General features: G+C 41.2%; 1 protein-coding gene across 1 annotated transcript in view; it reads right to left on the bottom strand.

Annotated features, from left to right (window-relative positions):
- LOC128645942 (cullin-4B) overlaps window positions 1-17,708 on the bottom strand; it is a gene marked incomplete in the record, with an annotated part of 284,976 nt that overhangs the window by 123,962 nt on the left and 143,306 nt on the right. The window contains 2 exon segments of the mRNA XM_053699285.1: window positions 5,704-5,814; window positions 6,101-6,205. Coding sequence (XP_053555260.1) covers window positions 5,704-5,814; window positions 6,101-6,205 — 216 coding nt within the window.

Below are 17,708 nucleotides of genomic sequence, written 5' to 3'. Positions count from 1 at the left end.
TCTTGTTGTGGGATCGTTACTAACACTGTAAACCAGATTGGGGTAACTACAATCTGAATGTATTTTCGCTATTGCCAATGCGCTACAGTGTGGAGCTAAACATACAACTGAAATCATAAGACTGTATCCCAGTGGGGTGTTGATCTGCAGCAGTCTGAGCACTATAAACCATTTGAGGACGGTACATCATTGGTATTATTTGCCAACTTTTATGGTTTTGGAATGGAAAACGCTGTTGTATCAGTGGGGACACTGCTTGGCAAACAAGGAATGGTCTCCTACGTCTGTAACCACTTAAGAACAGCTGTGGTAAACAAGCCACTCCTCCATCAATACGTCACACTGCTGGAATAACGCCCAGTAAGGATGTGAGGAGCAAGCAGTAACGTTGAAATGAACGTGGTACATCAGATACATTACTGGAAAAAGTGCAAGTATATCAGTTAATGTGCTTTGTTTTATGACCTTGAGGAATTTGTTATCTTGTTGAACAATACTATTAACAACGTCACAAAGTACATTAGACTGTGCCTACCTATAGAATCTAGAGTGCAGTTGAATCTGCAGTCCAATTCTCTGTATACAGTGCTCGTTTGTATTTTATATATATCTGCATGATTTAAGCTGGCTTAAAGGGACAGTCTGCAATATAATTGTTATTGTTTTAAAAGATACATAATCCCTTTATTACCCATTCCCCAGTTTTACATAAGTAACACAGTTATATTAATATACTTTTTACCTCTGATTACCTTGTATCTAAGAACCTTCAGACAGCCCCCTGATCACATGACTATTATCTATTGACTTGCAGTTAACATTGTGTTGTGCTAAATCTTAAATAACTTTCTGTGCCTGAACACAGTGTTATCTATATGGCCCACGTGAACTATCAAGTCTTTTGTTTTGAAAACCAATTTAAAAAGCCTGTGATTAGAGGCAACCCTCAAGGGCTAAGGAATTACCATATGAGCCTGCCTAGGTTTAGTTTCAACTATGAAAACCAAGAGGGGAAAAAAGCAAATTTGATGATAAAAGTAATTTGGAAAGTTAATTAAAAATTACATGTCCTGTCTGAATAATTTAAGTTTAACTAGACTGTCCCTTTAAGAATGTTATGTTTGGCCTAGGTATCTTTTGGGATACGAGCCATGTTAGTAATGTATACCGCTAATTACGTTCTCTCATTATGTAATAATTTTGTGGTAGTATGCTTTTACTTCATTTAGTGCGGTAGGGCACAAACAGGTGTAATTTGGGAACATTTGGGAAATTAATAAAAAACCCCATTAAATTAGCCTATTACGTGTGCTGGTATTTTCTCTTCTTTGAATTTAGGATAGTATTGTATGTCCTAATTACCCAATTACTTTTTCACAGATTGATATACTATTTATTTTTTCTTCTTCTTGCTTTGGGTTTTACCATAATGGATCACACAAGGATACGTAACAATTTATATAGACATCTAGTAGTCACACTCGTTTTAGTTTATACACATATTCTCCTTGTAACAGTTATAGCATTTTTATGTTTTAAACACCTACTTATAGTTATATTGTTACATAGTGAAGACTTCCCATATAGTTTCTCTTCTATATGGGTCTTATTATAGTTATTGTAATAATGCAAATTGGGTAGATGCATAGTATAACATCAGTTTATTCATTCTGTATGAGTCATTGCAGTTGTATTATTAACACATTAGGGCTGGCACATTAATTGACCCTATTTACCTAGTTGAATTCAGTAAAGTGATCTATTAGGGTAAACACACAGTAACTATATTTGATTCACTTTATGCATATTTATTTAGTTGTATTTAGCATAGCGGTATATGCATAGACTGTAGTGCGCTTAGTGTTAGAGTATTAGGTATAATTTATTAATATAGCACCACACAGGAAAATGTATACTTTTGTTGATTGCATGCTCAATTGGATATCACCTAAAATATCACGTTTTTGGGGATCTATGACCACCGGACCTGAGGCTAATCTTTGACATGGACGGAAATGTTCTAATATAAATCAAGCTCATAAAGTTATTAAATGAACATATTTATCATTAGTTAATCAACAATGGTGGTTTAGTTTACATGCATTTAGGAGAATGGTAGCCTAGCGACATGGCACCTACTATCACCAATAGCTTGCTCTGATTATTTGCATCTCTCTGTACACAACAGATACGTTACAATGGAAATGGTAATATGGTTACCAGGATTATTTAAGGATAGGGAGGTAGCGACTTACATGAGTTTTATAATGGTCTGACGATATGTTATTCTTACCCATGCGGTTCTATTTCATGGGGGACTATATTGAATATGATGGGATCACAGAGGCAGAACTTTTTTTCACTTTCTGCAAATTATATGGTAATTGGAATTTTAACTTGCGCTGTGTGTGTAGCAAATGTTTATTCTGCTTAAGAGAGTTCCTCCTGATGTGATTCAATGGTAGCTAATTCTGATTATTACACTATCATCAATGGAATATGAAGTAGAAGGTGAAGTATTGGTTTCATGTGTTTAGGTTTCCACCTATACAAGAAAATTGTACTATACATCTTTAACGCAGCTTTCACACAGATAGGGACACCACCATCAACTTAAGTACCCTTATATTATTTCTTCTTTGGAATTTATTATCATTGTTCATTTAACTATTTATTATTCATTACCATTCATTTTTAGGTGCACCCCCACTGTCGGACAGCCCCTTGGGTATCCTTGTTTTAGGGATTAAATCCCCTCCATGCTTCCAACATACCTCATATGTTTGAGGTTTTAAAAGGTGAGCAATAATCTTTCACTTATTTTTGTCACACCACACACCAGTTCTTTCATACTGCACCATAATTTGTTTTTGTTCTCTCCCTTCTATGAGTGCCGACATCTGAACTCCATACTTCACTATATATATATATATATATATATATATATATATATATATATATATATATATATATATATATCTATATATACTAGCAAGAAATAAGCACTCTGGTTTTGTAAAACAAATAGTATATTTAACTAGCGTGACATTTTGAGGTATTCACCCCTTCCTCAGACCCTCGAAACGGCACGCTAGTTAAATATACTATTTGTTTTACAAAACCAAAGTGCTTATGCACACCTAACATTTGGAGACAATGTAACCCTATGATTGCCAGAAAGGGTTATACTATTGCAGCTGACTCTCTGTTAAAAAGTGTTTTACCTCCAGTAGACTGAGCTTGCAGAGCAGAAGATAAGTAGCAGACAGAAGAGTGGGAGGAACCGTCCTGAGATTTTGCCGTGCTTACTGCTAGAGTGCAGTTTTCCTAAGATCTCCATGTGCTCTGACAGGCAGACACCGGCAATAAAAAACAAAATCAAGAGCAGAGGTGCACATCCAGTCTCCAGGCAGACTAAATCTGACAGACTATTGAGGCAAGCGCTACAGTCTCAGGGTACCGGGTGGAAAAAATCCACCACCTTGAGGATATAGCATTTGCCCGACCAACTGGGAATCATATGAGCCATGGTGCCATAAGAACCGGTCTGACCACCCGGCATAGACAGATTCGAATGCCCGAAGTCTCATGCCCTTGAAACTGGGATCAGACCGCACAGCATCCCTAAACTGTGTCCCTCATTTTGGCAACCCACCCTTAAGTCTCTAAATCGGGGGACACATGGACAGGTAACAGGAAGGTAAGTGAGGGGGCTCTAATGACTCAGTCTGGCTTACCTGCCTGGTCTCCGCAGAGACCTCTGGAACTATTGGTCCCAAATGCAGGGGGAAGACAGGTTCTGTATTGGTAATTCTTGCTGACTGGCTCCTGGTGATCACTGCAACAGTAGCCAGCTCCATGGTAAAATACATGTCACATGCCCCAGATCATTGCCAAGTAGAACCTCCGCATCCAATCCAGGTAAAACACCCACCTCCCTCATGCCTCTTCCAGCTCCGCAATCCAAAAATACCCTGGCAATTTGGAGGGAACTCGGTCCAACATCCGGCATGGTCACTTGCATCCAAGGCCCCGGGAGTAAATCTTCTGGCTTGACTATATCAGGTCAGACCAAGGTCACCGTGGCACCAGAGTCCAACAAACCGGCTGCCTGTTGGTCCCCAATAGCCTTCACATGGCCATAATCATCCCCATCTTCATCAAGGATGGACTGCAAAGTCCTTTTAGCCTTCCCGGATAACAATGGGCTTGGTCTCAAAACCCAATCCCGGGGTGGCACACGGTATCTTCGACACTGGGTCTCAAAATCTCTTAACAACCTCTAGGGGGTTACCTGTTTCCCATTGACAAGTTGGGAGTGGGGTGCTGTTCCACGAATGGCTGCCAACATCCAAATTTTCTCATTGATTGTTTCCCCCTCTCCCCATGAGGTCAGGAGTGTCAGTGAGTCCAGGTGTGGTGAGTCCAGTAGCCACAGGGACTACCCCCTCCACACTCCACAAAACAAGTCCATCCATATCCAGATGGTCACCCTCACCCTGCACATATCCTTCCACCACCGGGGCTGGATTAATCTCCTGCACCCCGGGTTGTCTGCCCGCTGCTGCCACTGCAGCTAAGGGGCCCTTCCCCTCCGGACAAGCAAATCCTGCTTCATGAGCTTCCAAGTCCTGTTCCAGCTCTGTCTAGGACCGACCGTTGGTAGCTCATAGCTGCTACACTGGTCCACAATCCTGGCGCGGTCCCATGATCGAAATCGTCCTGACCTCTGGTCCATGTTCACCTGCTGGCACTAAGCTAAGTGACAGAGCGAACCTGTGCCTTTCCTGATCTGTCTAAGTTACTATTCGTTTTGAGGGCTTGCAATATGCAAGCTCTCTTTTCTGTTAGACCCCGCAGGATTTTAAACTTAAAAGCTCAATGCTCCCACTGCTGCCACCATTAATTTCCTTTTAGAGCCTGTCACGGGAGAACAGCACTCTAAACCGTTGTTTAACTGGGATCATTTCAATGAGCAAAACAAATGGTGAAATAAATTGTACTTATTCACTAAAAATAGGCAAACACACAGAAGTACACAAAATACAGAAAGAACACACTCACTTTGGGGCTAGGAGAAAAATCAGCCACAGACAATAGAATCCAGGTAAATACAAATAGTCCTCTTGCCCAGTCTTGTTATAGTCCCTTAGAGAGCTCTTGGGTAATTGACCCCTGTATAGTTCAGGCAACTTGGAATAACTCTCCCTTTTTTCCCCAGACAAAGTGGTTTTTAAAACTGCCCATATCTCTTGTCATCTTACAACACGACCCCTAGCGATGATCCTAAAAACCAATCTTAACCCAGCACACAACGGGGCATCACTGTTAACAGCTGTCAGTCCCCACCCCCTGATCACCTGCTGAGATTGTAGTCAGACTGGCTGAGGATGTACAAATGCAGCCTTTTGAAGTGCCAGATCTGAGGGTAATAGATGGACCAGATACCACTTTTGTCCCTAGAAGATTTACTGCCATGAGTAATTAACTCCCTGCTTTGAAGCAGCCTGCTCAGATATGTAAATCAGTCTTTTAAGACTGTGAAAATCTTTCTTTGTACACTGGCTTGTGACATAATTTGTACAAATAGCAATACACCACTGTTATTGACATACATGCATGAGAGGCAAGCTCCAAAACACAGAATAAGGGAAACCATGTTTGAGCCTGGGCACCCACTCTTCTGTCACAGACTATACATACCGTGTTTAAGTTTGGAAAGCATTGACTTTTCAGCATCCACAGATGCACTTTTCCCAACCAGCAACCTCTTGGCCAAATCCTTTTTGTAGAAGGCTTCAAATACGTCCTTTCCTATAAGAGGTAGCATTCCGTTAAAAATCTTTATGCAGCAAGTATAAACATTTATATAGTATAATATATTAAGAACCCACACCAAAACCATGATCATTTTTTCTTAAATCAAACACTATGCTTGATCTGGTATGCTACATAAATGGCTGTCTTATAAGTACAACTCAAATTTAGACAATTAACTAAATAAAATGTTTAGTTAATAGAATATATTGCCTTTTTTTTCTATTTATAAAAACTTTATTATATAGTGTACATACTTTAAGAAAAAGATTGCAGAACATACCATAAATGAACCTAAAAATTATCATAATTTTATCCAACATCTTTTCAAGTTCTTCGTCTGTTGCTTCTTTGTTTCCAGTCCGGAGTTTTGAATCAACATATTTTGCTAAAAAAATAAAATTAAAAATAAAAAAATAATTAAACAAAATAACAAAATGTATGCTTACCTGATAAATTTCTTTCTTTCCGGACAGGGAGAATCCACAATGTCATTCCGATTACTAGTGGGATATTCAACTCCTGGCCAGCAGGAGGCGGCAAAGAGCACCCCAGCAAAGCTGTTAAGTGTAACTTCCCTTACCCATAATCCCTAGTCATTCAGCTGAAGGAAATGGAAAAAGAAGAAACACAAGGGTGAAAAAGTACTTGAGGTTTACTCTAAAAAACTGCTGAATTATAAATAAGAGGGCGGGGCCGTGGACTCTCCATGTCTGGAAAGAAAGAAATTTATCAGTTAAGCATACATTTTGTTTTCTTTCCTATGACATGGAGAATCCAACAACGTCATTCCAATTACTAGTGGGAACAAATACCCAAGCTAGATTACACAAAATGAAAAGGGAGGGAGAAAAAGGCAGAAGGATCTAAACAGAAGGCACCATCGCTTGAAGAACCTTTCTCCCAAAAGAGGCCTCAGCCGAGGCAAAAGTATTACATTTATAGAATTCGGAAAAAGTATGCAAAGAGGACCATGTTGCCGCCTTGTAAATCTGTTTCACAGAGGCTTCATTTTTGAAAGCCCAAGAGAGGAGGCAGCCCAGTGGAATAGGCCGTAATTCTCTCAGGAGGTTGCAGTCATATAAGCAAAACGAATCATACTTCTTAACCAGAGGGAAAGAATAGTAGAAGTGGCCTTCTGACCCTTACGCTTCCCAGAGAAAACAACAAACAGGTCAGAAGATTGCCGAAAATCTTTAGTAGCTTGTAGGAAAATGTTAAAACCGGCACAACATTCAAGTTATGCAAAAGATGTTCCTTATGAGAAGGATTAGGAAAAAAGGAGGAACATCAATTTCCTGATTAATGTTTTGATCCGACACCACCTTTGGGAGAAACCCTAATTTAGGACGAAGGACCACCTTATCTGCATGAAATATAAGATACAGGAATCACACTGAAGAGCTGAAAGCTCAAACTCTGCGAGCGGAAGAAATAGCAAGGAGAAACAAAACCTTCCAATTAACTATTTTATATCAACAACATGCATCGGCTCAAACGGAGCCTGTTGCAAAACATTAAGAACTAGGTTAAGGCTACAAATAGGAGCAACAGGTTTAAACACAGGCCCGATTCTGACCAGAGCCTTAACGAAAGTTTGAACATCTGGTAAATCAGCCAGACGTTTGTGCAAAAGAATAGACAGTGCAGAAATCTGACCCTTCAGAGTACTGACTGACAAACCTTTCTCAGGGCCAAACTGAGGAAATGAGAAATGGTATTTATGGTAAATCCTGGGAGTAACAGGTTTACGAGCCTGAAGCATAGCATCAATGACTGCTCCCGAAAAACCACTAGAAATAGGCGTTCAATCTCCAAGCAGTCAGCTTCAGAGAATCCAGATTTAGATGGAGGAATGGACCCTGATTAGAAGGTCCTTCCTCAAAGGAAACCTCCAAGGAGGAAAAGAGGACATCTTCACCAGATCTGCATACCAGATCCTGTGAGACCAGGCAGGAGCTATTAGAATCACAGCCGCTCTCTCCTGCTTGATACGAGCAATAACTCGTGGAAGGAGAGCAAAGGGAGGAAACAGGTATGCTAGACCGAAATCCCAAAGAACTGCCAGAGCATCTATCAGGGCCAGCCTGAGGATCTCTTGACCTTGGCGTTCTGACGAGACGCCATCATATCCAACTCCGGAACCACCCACCTGAGGGTAATCCTGGAGAAAACTTCCGGATGGAGAGCCCACTCCCCGGGATGCAAAGTCTGTCTGTTTAGAAAATCCGCCTCCCATTGTCCACTTCTGGAATGTGGATGGCAGATAGACAATTATGAGCATCCGCCCACTGCAGACTGTGAGACACTTCCTTCATGCCAAGGAACTCAGAGTTCCTCCCTGGTGGTTGATGTAAGCCACTGACGTGATGTTGTCCGACTGGAATGATAAACTGGACTAAAGATAATTGAGGCCAAGCTGTTAAGCCACTGAAGATGGCTCTCAACTAAAAGATGATTAATGGAAAAGAAGATTCTTCCCGAGACCACAGGCCCTAAACTTCTAGAGAACCGCAAACCGCTCCCCTGCCTAACAGGCTGGCGTCCGTAGTCGCAATCACCCAGGAAAATCTCAGGAAGCAAGTGCCCCGAGACAGATGTCCCTGTGAAATCCACTACAAGAGAGTCTCTTGATAAGGGTCCAGATTTATCCTCTGAGCTAAATCTGAATAGTCTCTGTTGCATTGACTTAGCATGCAAAGCTACAAAAGTCGTAGATGGAATGACGTCCAAGGAAACCACCATCAGACCAATCACCTCCATGCATTAAGCCACTGTTGGACAAAAGGCAGACTGGAGAGAAAGGCAGGATCAAGAAGATTGGATTTTCTAACCTACGTCCCTAGAAAACACACTTTTGTAGTTGGAATTAGAACTCTTTTCCAGAGTCACCCTCCACCTGTGGGAACTTAAAAAAGACAACAACATCTCTGTATGAGATTGCGATAGTTGAAAAGATGACGCCTGAGTCAAAAGTTCGTCTAGATAAGGTGCCACAGCAATTCCCTGGGATCTGACTATTGCCAATTGCGCCCCCAGAACCATTGTGAATATTATGGGAGCCGTGGCCAGACCAAACGGAAGGGCAACAAACTTGAAATGCTTGTCCAGAAAAGCAAACCTGAGAAACTGGTGACGATTCCTGTGAATGGGAACATGTAAGTAAGCGTCCTTCAGGTCTATTGTCGTCATGAACTGACCTTCCTGGACCAATGGAAGAATGGAACGAATAGTTTCCATCTTGAAGGACGGATCCCTGAGGAATTTGTTGAGTCACTTGAGATCTAGGATGGGACGAAAAGTTACCTCCTTTTTGGGAACCACAAATAGATTTGAATAGAATCCTAGAAAATTTAAATTCTGGCGACCCTTCGGTCTATTCATCTTGTCCTGTATCAATAAAGAGAGAAAAAGCACCTAATAACTAATTCTCCTCAACATGAAGAGAAAAAAATCATTGTGTCCATATACATAAAATATGATAACATGAAAATGCATATTAGGACATATATGAAAGAGCATCATATATAGATGATATCTCTTAGAGAAAATGCTACATTCCCATAAAAATGACCCGGACATGTATTCATAAATAGTACTGTCAGGATAAAAAAAGCAGATCAGTACGTACAAGACTGATTGTAAATAATATAGATGAAATTAAAAGGGACAGAACAATATAACTAATGCAGCTCCTGTAGTTACAAATAACCATCACTAGATGGGAGTAAAACATCAGAAATCCCTGCTAAAACGGAGCAAGAATGATCCGATGCAAAATAAAACACATAAAAGTGCACACATAAAACGTTGACGTTATGTTACAGGCAAAAATTAAGATAGCCGATATAGCTAAGCTTACACAAAGTTGTGAACCACCAACACCTTAAAAAAAGATGTGCATTCCAGTTTCACAACGGAATCTGCAAAATCACGCCCAAAAGCAAGCCTGTGGCAGGAACCTGAATCCCGCCACCACCGGTCTCAACCCCAGCAGATTTTAGGGCTTGCGTGTCAATGTCTGCCAATCCTTCTGTGAAAGCAGCATAAAAAGACCCAGCAATCCAGAAGTGCAACTGCTTCGCAAAAAAGTAGCAGAAACAATTTACTTCTGTGAAAGCATAACTCTAGTCACCCATTAAACACAGAATCTAGCTAAACGACATGTAGGGCTCGTGTTATAAGTCCATAACTTTTAGACCAACACAGGAGAATCCCCTAGAGAGCAGGAGGAAGTCAGCCTGCAGCGAACTTATTCCTGATAGAATAAGGAAAATCTAATAAACTTGCTGCCTTTAGATTTTGTATTGAGGGGTAAAACGAAGTACATTAGAGCAGACCTTGCAGTCTCTTAAGCTCCTTCTGGCCCCCTTAAGATATCATGATGGCTTAATCTTAAAGCTGGATTCGCACTGACCAGTAATGGGTAGGACAGAGAACCTGGACAGTAACTAAGGTGCCATTGTATGACATCCTCTTCATATCCTTTTTCTTTAAAATCCATGTGGGAGAACTCAGGCGATTCCTCTGCCATATATGGAAAGGCGCAAACTGACTATGACGCCGTAATCCAATCTCCTTATATATAAACCCTATTTATCTAAAAGGGTAATCTAACAGTGTCCTCAAATAAAAATGAACCCTTAAAAGGGTCTCAGTATTAAGGCCGCTAATTTCTTAAATAATGGAGTCCGGTGGTCTCTTATCTACTTAGTACGAGACAGATTATCCGCCACTGAAAGGAAGCACCTTAATACCATATGCTTCATTCACTATGTTCCTCACAGCACTCTCCGATCCTCAATAAAAGGCTTCTAATGCCAGAGAAGGGAACTGACAGAATGGAAATGCGTGCAGCAGAAACAAAGCGCTTGAAAAGGAACTGCTAAAAGGCTGTGTCCGGATTGACCCAGTCTATACTCAGTAGATCAGGTTATTTAATAAAAAGAAAATGTATGCTTACCTGATAAATGTATTTCTTTTTTGACATGATGAGTCCACGGATCATCTAATTACTATTGGGAATACCACTCCTGCCCTGTAGGAGGCGGCAAAGAGCACCACAGCAAAGCTGTTAAATATCACCTCCCTTCCCTCCCAACCCAGTCATTCGGCCGAAGTAAAGGAGAGAAAGGAAGTAACGGTGCAGAGGTGTCTGAAGTTTATAATAACCAACAACCTGTCTACTCAAAAAAGGGCGGGCCGTGGACTCATCGTGTCAAAAAAAGAAATACATTTATCAGATAAGCATAAATTTTCTTTTCTTTTTAATGACATAATGAGTCCACGGATCATCTAATTACTATTGGGAATCAATACCCAAGCTAGAGTTTTGAAAAAGTGTGAAGAGAGGACCAAGTAGCAGCCATGCAAATCTGTTCCACAGAAGCTTCATTCTTGAATGCCCATGAGGAAGCAACAGCCCTTGTGGAATGAGCCGTAACTCTCTCTGGAGGCTGTTGTCCAGCAGTCTCATATGCAAAACGTATGATACTCTTCAGCCAAAAAGAAAGAAGTAGCCGTAGCTTTCTGTCCCTTACGTATTCCTGAGAAAACCACAAACAAGGCAGAAGACTGACAAAATTCCTTAGTCGCCTGCAGGTAAAACTTTAAGGCACGAACCACGTCCAAATTGTACAGAAGCCTTTCCTTCTGAGAGGTAGGATTAGGACATAATGAAGGAACAATAATCTCCTGATTAATTTTCCGATCAGAAACAACTTTAGGAAGAAATCCTAATTTAGTACGCAAATTAAGACTCCATGAAAGTAACTGTTCTGAACACAGGCCTGATCCTGACCAAGGCCTGACAAAAAGATTGTACATCTGGAACATCTGTCAGACGTTTGTGTAAAAAAAATAGATAAGGCAGAAATTTGACCCTTTAGGGAACTTGTCGATAATCCTTTCTCCAAACCCTCTTGGAGAAAAGACAAAATTCTAGGAATCCTAACTCTACTCCAGGAGTAGCCCTTGCATATCTTATGGTAAATCTTTCTAGTTACAGGTTTACGAGCCTGAATCATGGTCTCTATGACCGAGTCAGAAAAACCCAGCTTGGATAAAATTAAGTGTTCAATCTCCAAGCAGTCAGCTTCAGAGAAACTAGATTTGGGTGAACGAAGGGTCCTTGAACTAGAAGGTCCTTCCTCAACGGAAGTCTCCAAGGTGGCAGAGACGACATGTCCACTAGATCTGCATACCAAATCCTGCAAGGCCAAGCCGGAGCAATGAGGATCACTGAGGCCCTCTCCTGCTTGACTCAAGCAATGACCCAAGGAAGAAGAGCAAATGGAGGAAATAGGTATGATAGACTAAAGGTCCAAGGTACCGCCAGGGCATCTATCAGTACTGCCTGAGGGTCCCTGCACCTCGACCCATACCTCGGGAGCTTGGCATTCTGCCGAGATGCCATGAGATTTAATTCCAGCTGACCCCATTTGAGAATCAGGCTGGAGAACACTTCCGGATGGAGTTCCCACTCCATCGAATGAATGGTCTGCCTACTCAGGAAGTCCGCCTCCCAGTTGTACACCCCAGGGATGTGGATCACCGACCGCAAGAATGGGTTGCCGCCCACTGAATTATTTTGGTTACCTCTGTCATCGCTAAGGAACTCCTTGTTCCTCCCTGATTGATGTAAGCCACTGAAGTTATGTTGTCCGACTGGAACCTGATAAACTGGACCGAGGCTAACTGGGGCCAGGCCCGAAGAACATTGAAGATTGCTCTCAGCTCCAGAATGTTTAAAGGTAGAACAGACTCTGACCGAGTCCAAACTTCCTGAGCCTTTAGGGAGTCACAGACTGCTCCCCATCCTAGAAGGCTGGCGTCTTGTCACAATCACCAAAGATGGACTTGCGAAAGCAGGTTCGCTGAGAGAGATGATCCAGAGACAACAACCAGTGAAGAGAATCCCTTGTTTCCTGCTCCAGTAGTATTCTAGGAGACAAGTCCGCATAATCTCTGTTCCATTGCCTGAGCATGTCTAGCTGCAGAGGTCTGAGGTGGAACCGAGCAAACGGGATGATGTCCATTGCCGCCACCATCAGCCCGATTACCTCTATGCACTGAGGCATTGATGGCCGAGGAGTGGACTGAAGAGCAAGACAAGTATCGAAAATCTTTGATTTCCTGATTTCTGTCAGAATAATCTTCACTGATAGGGAATCTATTATGGTTCCCAAGAAGGTCACCCTTGTATTTGGAACTAAGGAGCTCTTTTCCAAATTTACCTTCCATCCGTGAGATCACAGGAAGGATAACAACATTTCCGTGTGGGATCTTGGTTGTTGTAAGGATGGTGCCTGGACTAGGATGTCGTCCAGATAGGGCGCCACTGCAATGCCCCATAACCGAAGCACCGCCAACAGCGATCCCAGAAATTTTGAGAAAATTCTGGGAGCTGTGGCAAGACCAAAGGGAAGAGCCACGAATTGGAAGTGTTGGTCTAGAAAGGCAAACCTTAGAAACTTGTGATGATCCCTGTGAACGGAAACATGCAAGTACGCGTCCTTTAAATCCACTGTTGCCATAAATTGACCCTCTTGGACCAAAGGAAGAATGGAATGAATAGTTTCCATCTTGAAGGACAGTACCCTATGCAATTTACATCCAGCCCCAGTGCCTGCGCTGTTACTGACCACATAAACCTCCTGACTAAGAGCTTTGTGCCATAAATAAAGTGTCCCATATCCCATGAGTCTCTTTATTGTCCCTTGAAGAAATCAAGTGCCTAACTTGTCCCACAGATAGTAAGTCAGCACTTACCTCCTCATCTGCCCGACAGTAAGGCAGCTTCCAGGTTTAAGAGGTCCTCTCCCTCCCATGGACCTGTGACAAAAGGAAAAAGACTGAGTAAGATCCCTCAGGTTTTCAGAGATAGGGCAGCATCAGTATGGGAGGCGCAGTGAGAATTATGTCTCACAAGTTCCCATCGCTCTAAAGCCACCACTGCTCTACTGAAGAGACCAATATGGACTACGGCTACACCCCAGGACAAAGCAGCACAACCCTGTACTAATTTAAAAATAATAAACTTAACTAAGGCAAAGAGAATGACTGGATTGGGAGGGAAGGGAGGTGATATTTAACAGCTTTGCTGTGGTGCTCTTTGCCACCTCCTGCAGGGCAGGAGTGGTATTCCCAATAGTAATTAGATGATCAGTGGACTCATTCTGTCATTAAAAAGAAATATTACATATTACACACAGAGACAAGAATGGCTTAATATAGAACTGGCTGGCCTCTGATGTGTAAAAACTGCACAATGATTTAAATCCCAGAAAAGGATTTATATATAATTGCCCCCAGGCTCCATATTCAAAACAGAGGGATTAACCCCCAAGTGCTGAGCCTTCTCACCTAGAAGTGATAAAATCACTTACCTTAGGAGCTTCAGCTGCAGGGCAGATGCAGTATCACCTGTCTGTCAGCCTCATCCGACCGCTGACAGGGACCTGTATAAAAGGAAAGAGCAGAGTAACCAACTCTGGCTTTCTATAACAGGGGTAGCAATAATGTTAGAAATAAAGCAAAGACAACCTCGCCGCTTTCTAACTGCTAATAGCCACCATTACTCTTACTAAAGAGATTGACATGGACACAGCATAGCCCCTAATCCTTGCTTGCAGGGAAAAGTACCTGTAAAAGGATTTAATATCTTCAGACACCAACTTTGCACATCCTCCATTGACAAAGAGAATGACTGCGGATTATGGGTAAGAGAAGTTACACTTAACAGCGTTGCTGGGGATCTCTTTGCCTCCTCCTGCTGGCCAGGAGTTGAATATATCACTAGTAATTGGAATGACGTTGTGTAATCTCCATGTCATAGGAAAGAGAAAATTGTGTGTGTGTGTGTATGATATATATATATATATATATATATATATAATATATAATATATACACACACACACGTGTATGTATGTTTGAATGAAGATTTAAAACATACAATTAATTCAGTTTTAGAACTTAAAGAAACAACATAATTTATGTAAGAACTTACCTGATAAATTAATTTCTTTCATATTAGCAAGAGTCCATGAGCTAGTGACGTATGGGATATACATTCCTACCAGGAGGGGCAAAGTTTCCCAAACCTCAAAATGCCTATAAATACACCCCTCACCACACCCACAAATCAGTTTAACGAATAGCCAAGAAGTGGGGTGATAAGAAAAAAGTGCGAAAGCATAAAAAACAAGGAATTGGAATAATTGTGCTTTATACAAAATAATCATAACCACCACAAAAAAGGGTGGGCCTCATGGACTCTTGCTAATATGAAAGAAATGAATTTATCAGGTAAGTTCTTACATAAATTATGTTTTCTTTCATGTAATTAGCAAGAGTCCATGAGCTAGTGACGTATGGGATAATGACTACCCAAGATGTGGATCTTTCACGCAAGAGTCACTAGAGAGGGAGGGATAAAATAAAGACAGCCAATTCCTGCTGAAAAATAATCCACACCCAAAATAAAGTTTAAATCTTATAATGAAGAAAACTGAAATTATAAGCAGAAGAATCAAACTGAAACAGCTGCCTGAAGTATTTTTTCTACCAAAAACTGCTTCAGAAGAAGAATACACATCAAAATGGTAGAATTTAGTAAAAGTATGCAAAGAAGACCAAGTTGCTGCTTTGCAAATCTGATCAATCGAAGCTTCATTCCTAAACGCCCAGGAAGTAGAAACTGACCTAGTAGAATGAGCTGTAATCCTTTTAGGCGGAGATTTACCCGACTCGACATAAGCATGATGAATTAAAGATTTCAACCAAGATGCCAAAGAAATGGCAGAGGCCTTCTGACCTTACCTAGAACCGGAAAAGATAACAAATAGACTAGAAGTCTTTCGGAAATTCTTAGTAGCTTCAACATAATATTTCAAAGCTCTAACAACATCCAAAGAATGAAAATATCTCTCCTTAGAATTCTTAGGATTAGGACATAATAAAGGAACCACAGTTTCTCTACTAATGTTGTTAGAATTCACAACCTTAGGTAAAAATTTAAAAGAAGTTCGCAACACCGCCTTATCCTGATGACATATCAGAAAAGGAGACTCACAAGAAAAGAGCAGATAATTCAGAAACTCTTCTAGCAGAAGAGATGGCCAAAAGAAAGAAAACTTTCCAAGAAAGTAATTTAATGTCCAGTGAATGCATAGGTTCAAACGGAGGAGCTTGAAGAGCCCCCAGAACCAAATTCAAACTCCAAGGAGGAGAAATTGACTTAAAAACAGGTTTTATACGAACCAAAGCTTGTATAAAAACAATGAATATCAGGAAGAATAGCAATCCTTCTGTGAAAAAGAACAGAAAGAGCAGAGATTTGTCCTTTCAAGGAAATTGCAGACAAACCTTTATCCAAACCATCCTGAAGAAACTGTAAAATTCTTGGAATTCTAAAAGAATGCCAGGAAAAAAGATGAGAAAGACACCAAGAAATGTAAGTCTTCCAGACTCGATAATATATCTTCCTAGATACAGATCTACGAGCCTGTAACATAGTATTAATCACAGAGTCAGAGAAACCTCTTTGACTAAGAATCAAGCGTTCAATCTTCATACCTTTAAATTTAAGGATTTGAGATCCTGATGGTAAAAAAGGACCTTGTGACAGAAGGTCTGGTCTTAACGGAAGAGTCCACGGTTGGCAAGAAGCCATGCGGACAAGATCCGCATACCAAAACCTGTGAGGCCATGCTGGAGCCACCAGCAGAACAAACGAGCATTCCTTCAGAATCTTGGAGATTTACTCTTGGAAGAAGAACTAGAGGAGGAAAGATATAGGCAGGATGATACTTCCAAGGAAGTGACAATGCATCCACTGCTTCCGCCTGAGGATCCCTGGATCTGGACAGATACCTGGGAAGTTTCTTGTGTAGATGAGAAGCCATCAGATCTATTTCTGGAAGTCCCCACATTTGAACAATCTGAAGAAATACCTTTGGGAGAAGAGACCATTCGCCCGGATATAACGTTTGGCGACTGAGATAATCCGCTTCCCAATTGTCTATACCTGGGATATGAACCGCAGAGATTAGACAGGAGCTGGATTCCGCCCAAACCAGTATTCGAGATACTTCTTTCATAGCCAGAGGACTGTGAGTCCCTCCTTGATGATTGATATATGCCACAGTTGTGACATTGTCTGTCTGAAAACAAATGAACGATTCTCTCTTTAGAAGAGGCCATGACTGAAGAGCTCTGAAAATTGCCCGGAGTTCCAAAATATTGATTGGTAATCTCACCTCCTGAGATTTCCCAAACCCCTTGTGCTGTCAGAAACCCCATACAGCTCCCCAACCTGTCAGACTTGCATCTGTTGAGATCACAGTCTAGGTTGGAAGAAAAAAAGAAGCCCCCTGAACTAAACGATGGTGGTCTGTACCACGTCAGAGGGTGTCGAACAATCGGTTTTAAAGATATTAAATGAGATATCTTTGTATAATCCCGGCACCACTGGTTCAGCATACAGAGCTGAAGAGGTCGCATGTGAAAATGAGCAAAGGAGAACACGTCCAATTCAGCAGTCATAAGAAACTAGAATTTCCATGCATAAGGCTACCGAAGGGAATGATTGAGACTGAAGGTTTCGATAAGCTGAAACCAATTTCAGACGTCTCTAATCCAACAGAAACAGAGTCATGGACACTGAATCTATCCGGAAATCTAAAAAAGGTTACTCTTGTCTGAGGAATCAACAAATGTTTTGGTTAATTGATCCTCCAACCATGTTCTTGAAGAAACAACACTCATAAAAAGCTGGAAAGGATCTTTACATTGAAAATGAGCAAAGGGAATTGAATCCAATGCTGTTAAAACTTCTATGCATATATAGCAACTGAAGGAAATAATAGAGACTAAAGGTACCGACAGACG

Source organism: Bombina bombina, chromosome 1 (genome assembly GCF_027579735.1).
Source record: "Bombina bombina isolate aBomBom1 chromosome 1, aBomBom1.pri, whole genome shotgun sequence".
In the NCBI taxonomy this organism is placed as follows: Eukaryota; Metazoa; Chordata; class Amphibia; order Anura; family Bombinatoridae; genus Bombina; species Bombina bombina.
Note: the sequence above shows the minus strand (reverse complement) of the source record. Positions and strands in the feature narration are given on the sequence as shown.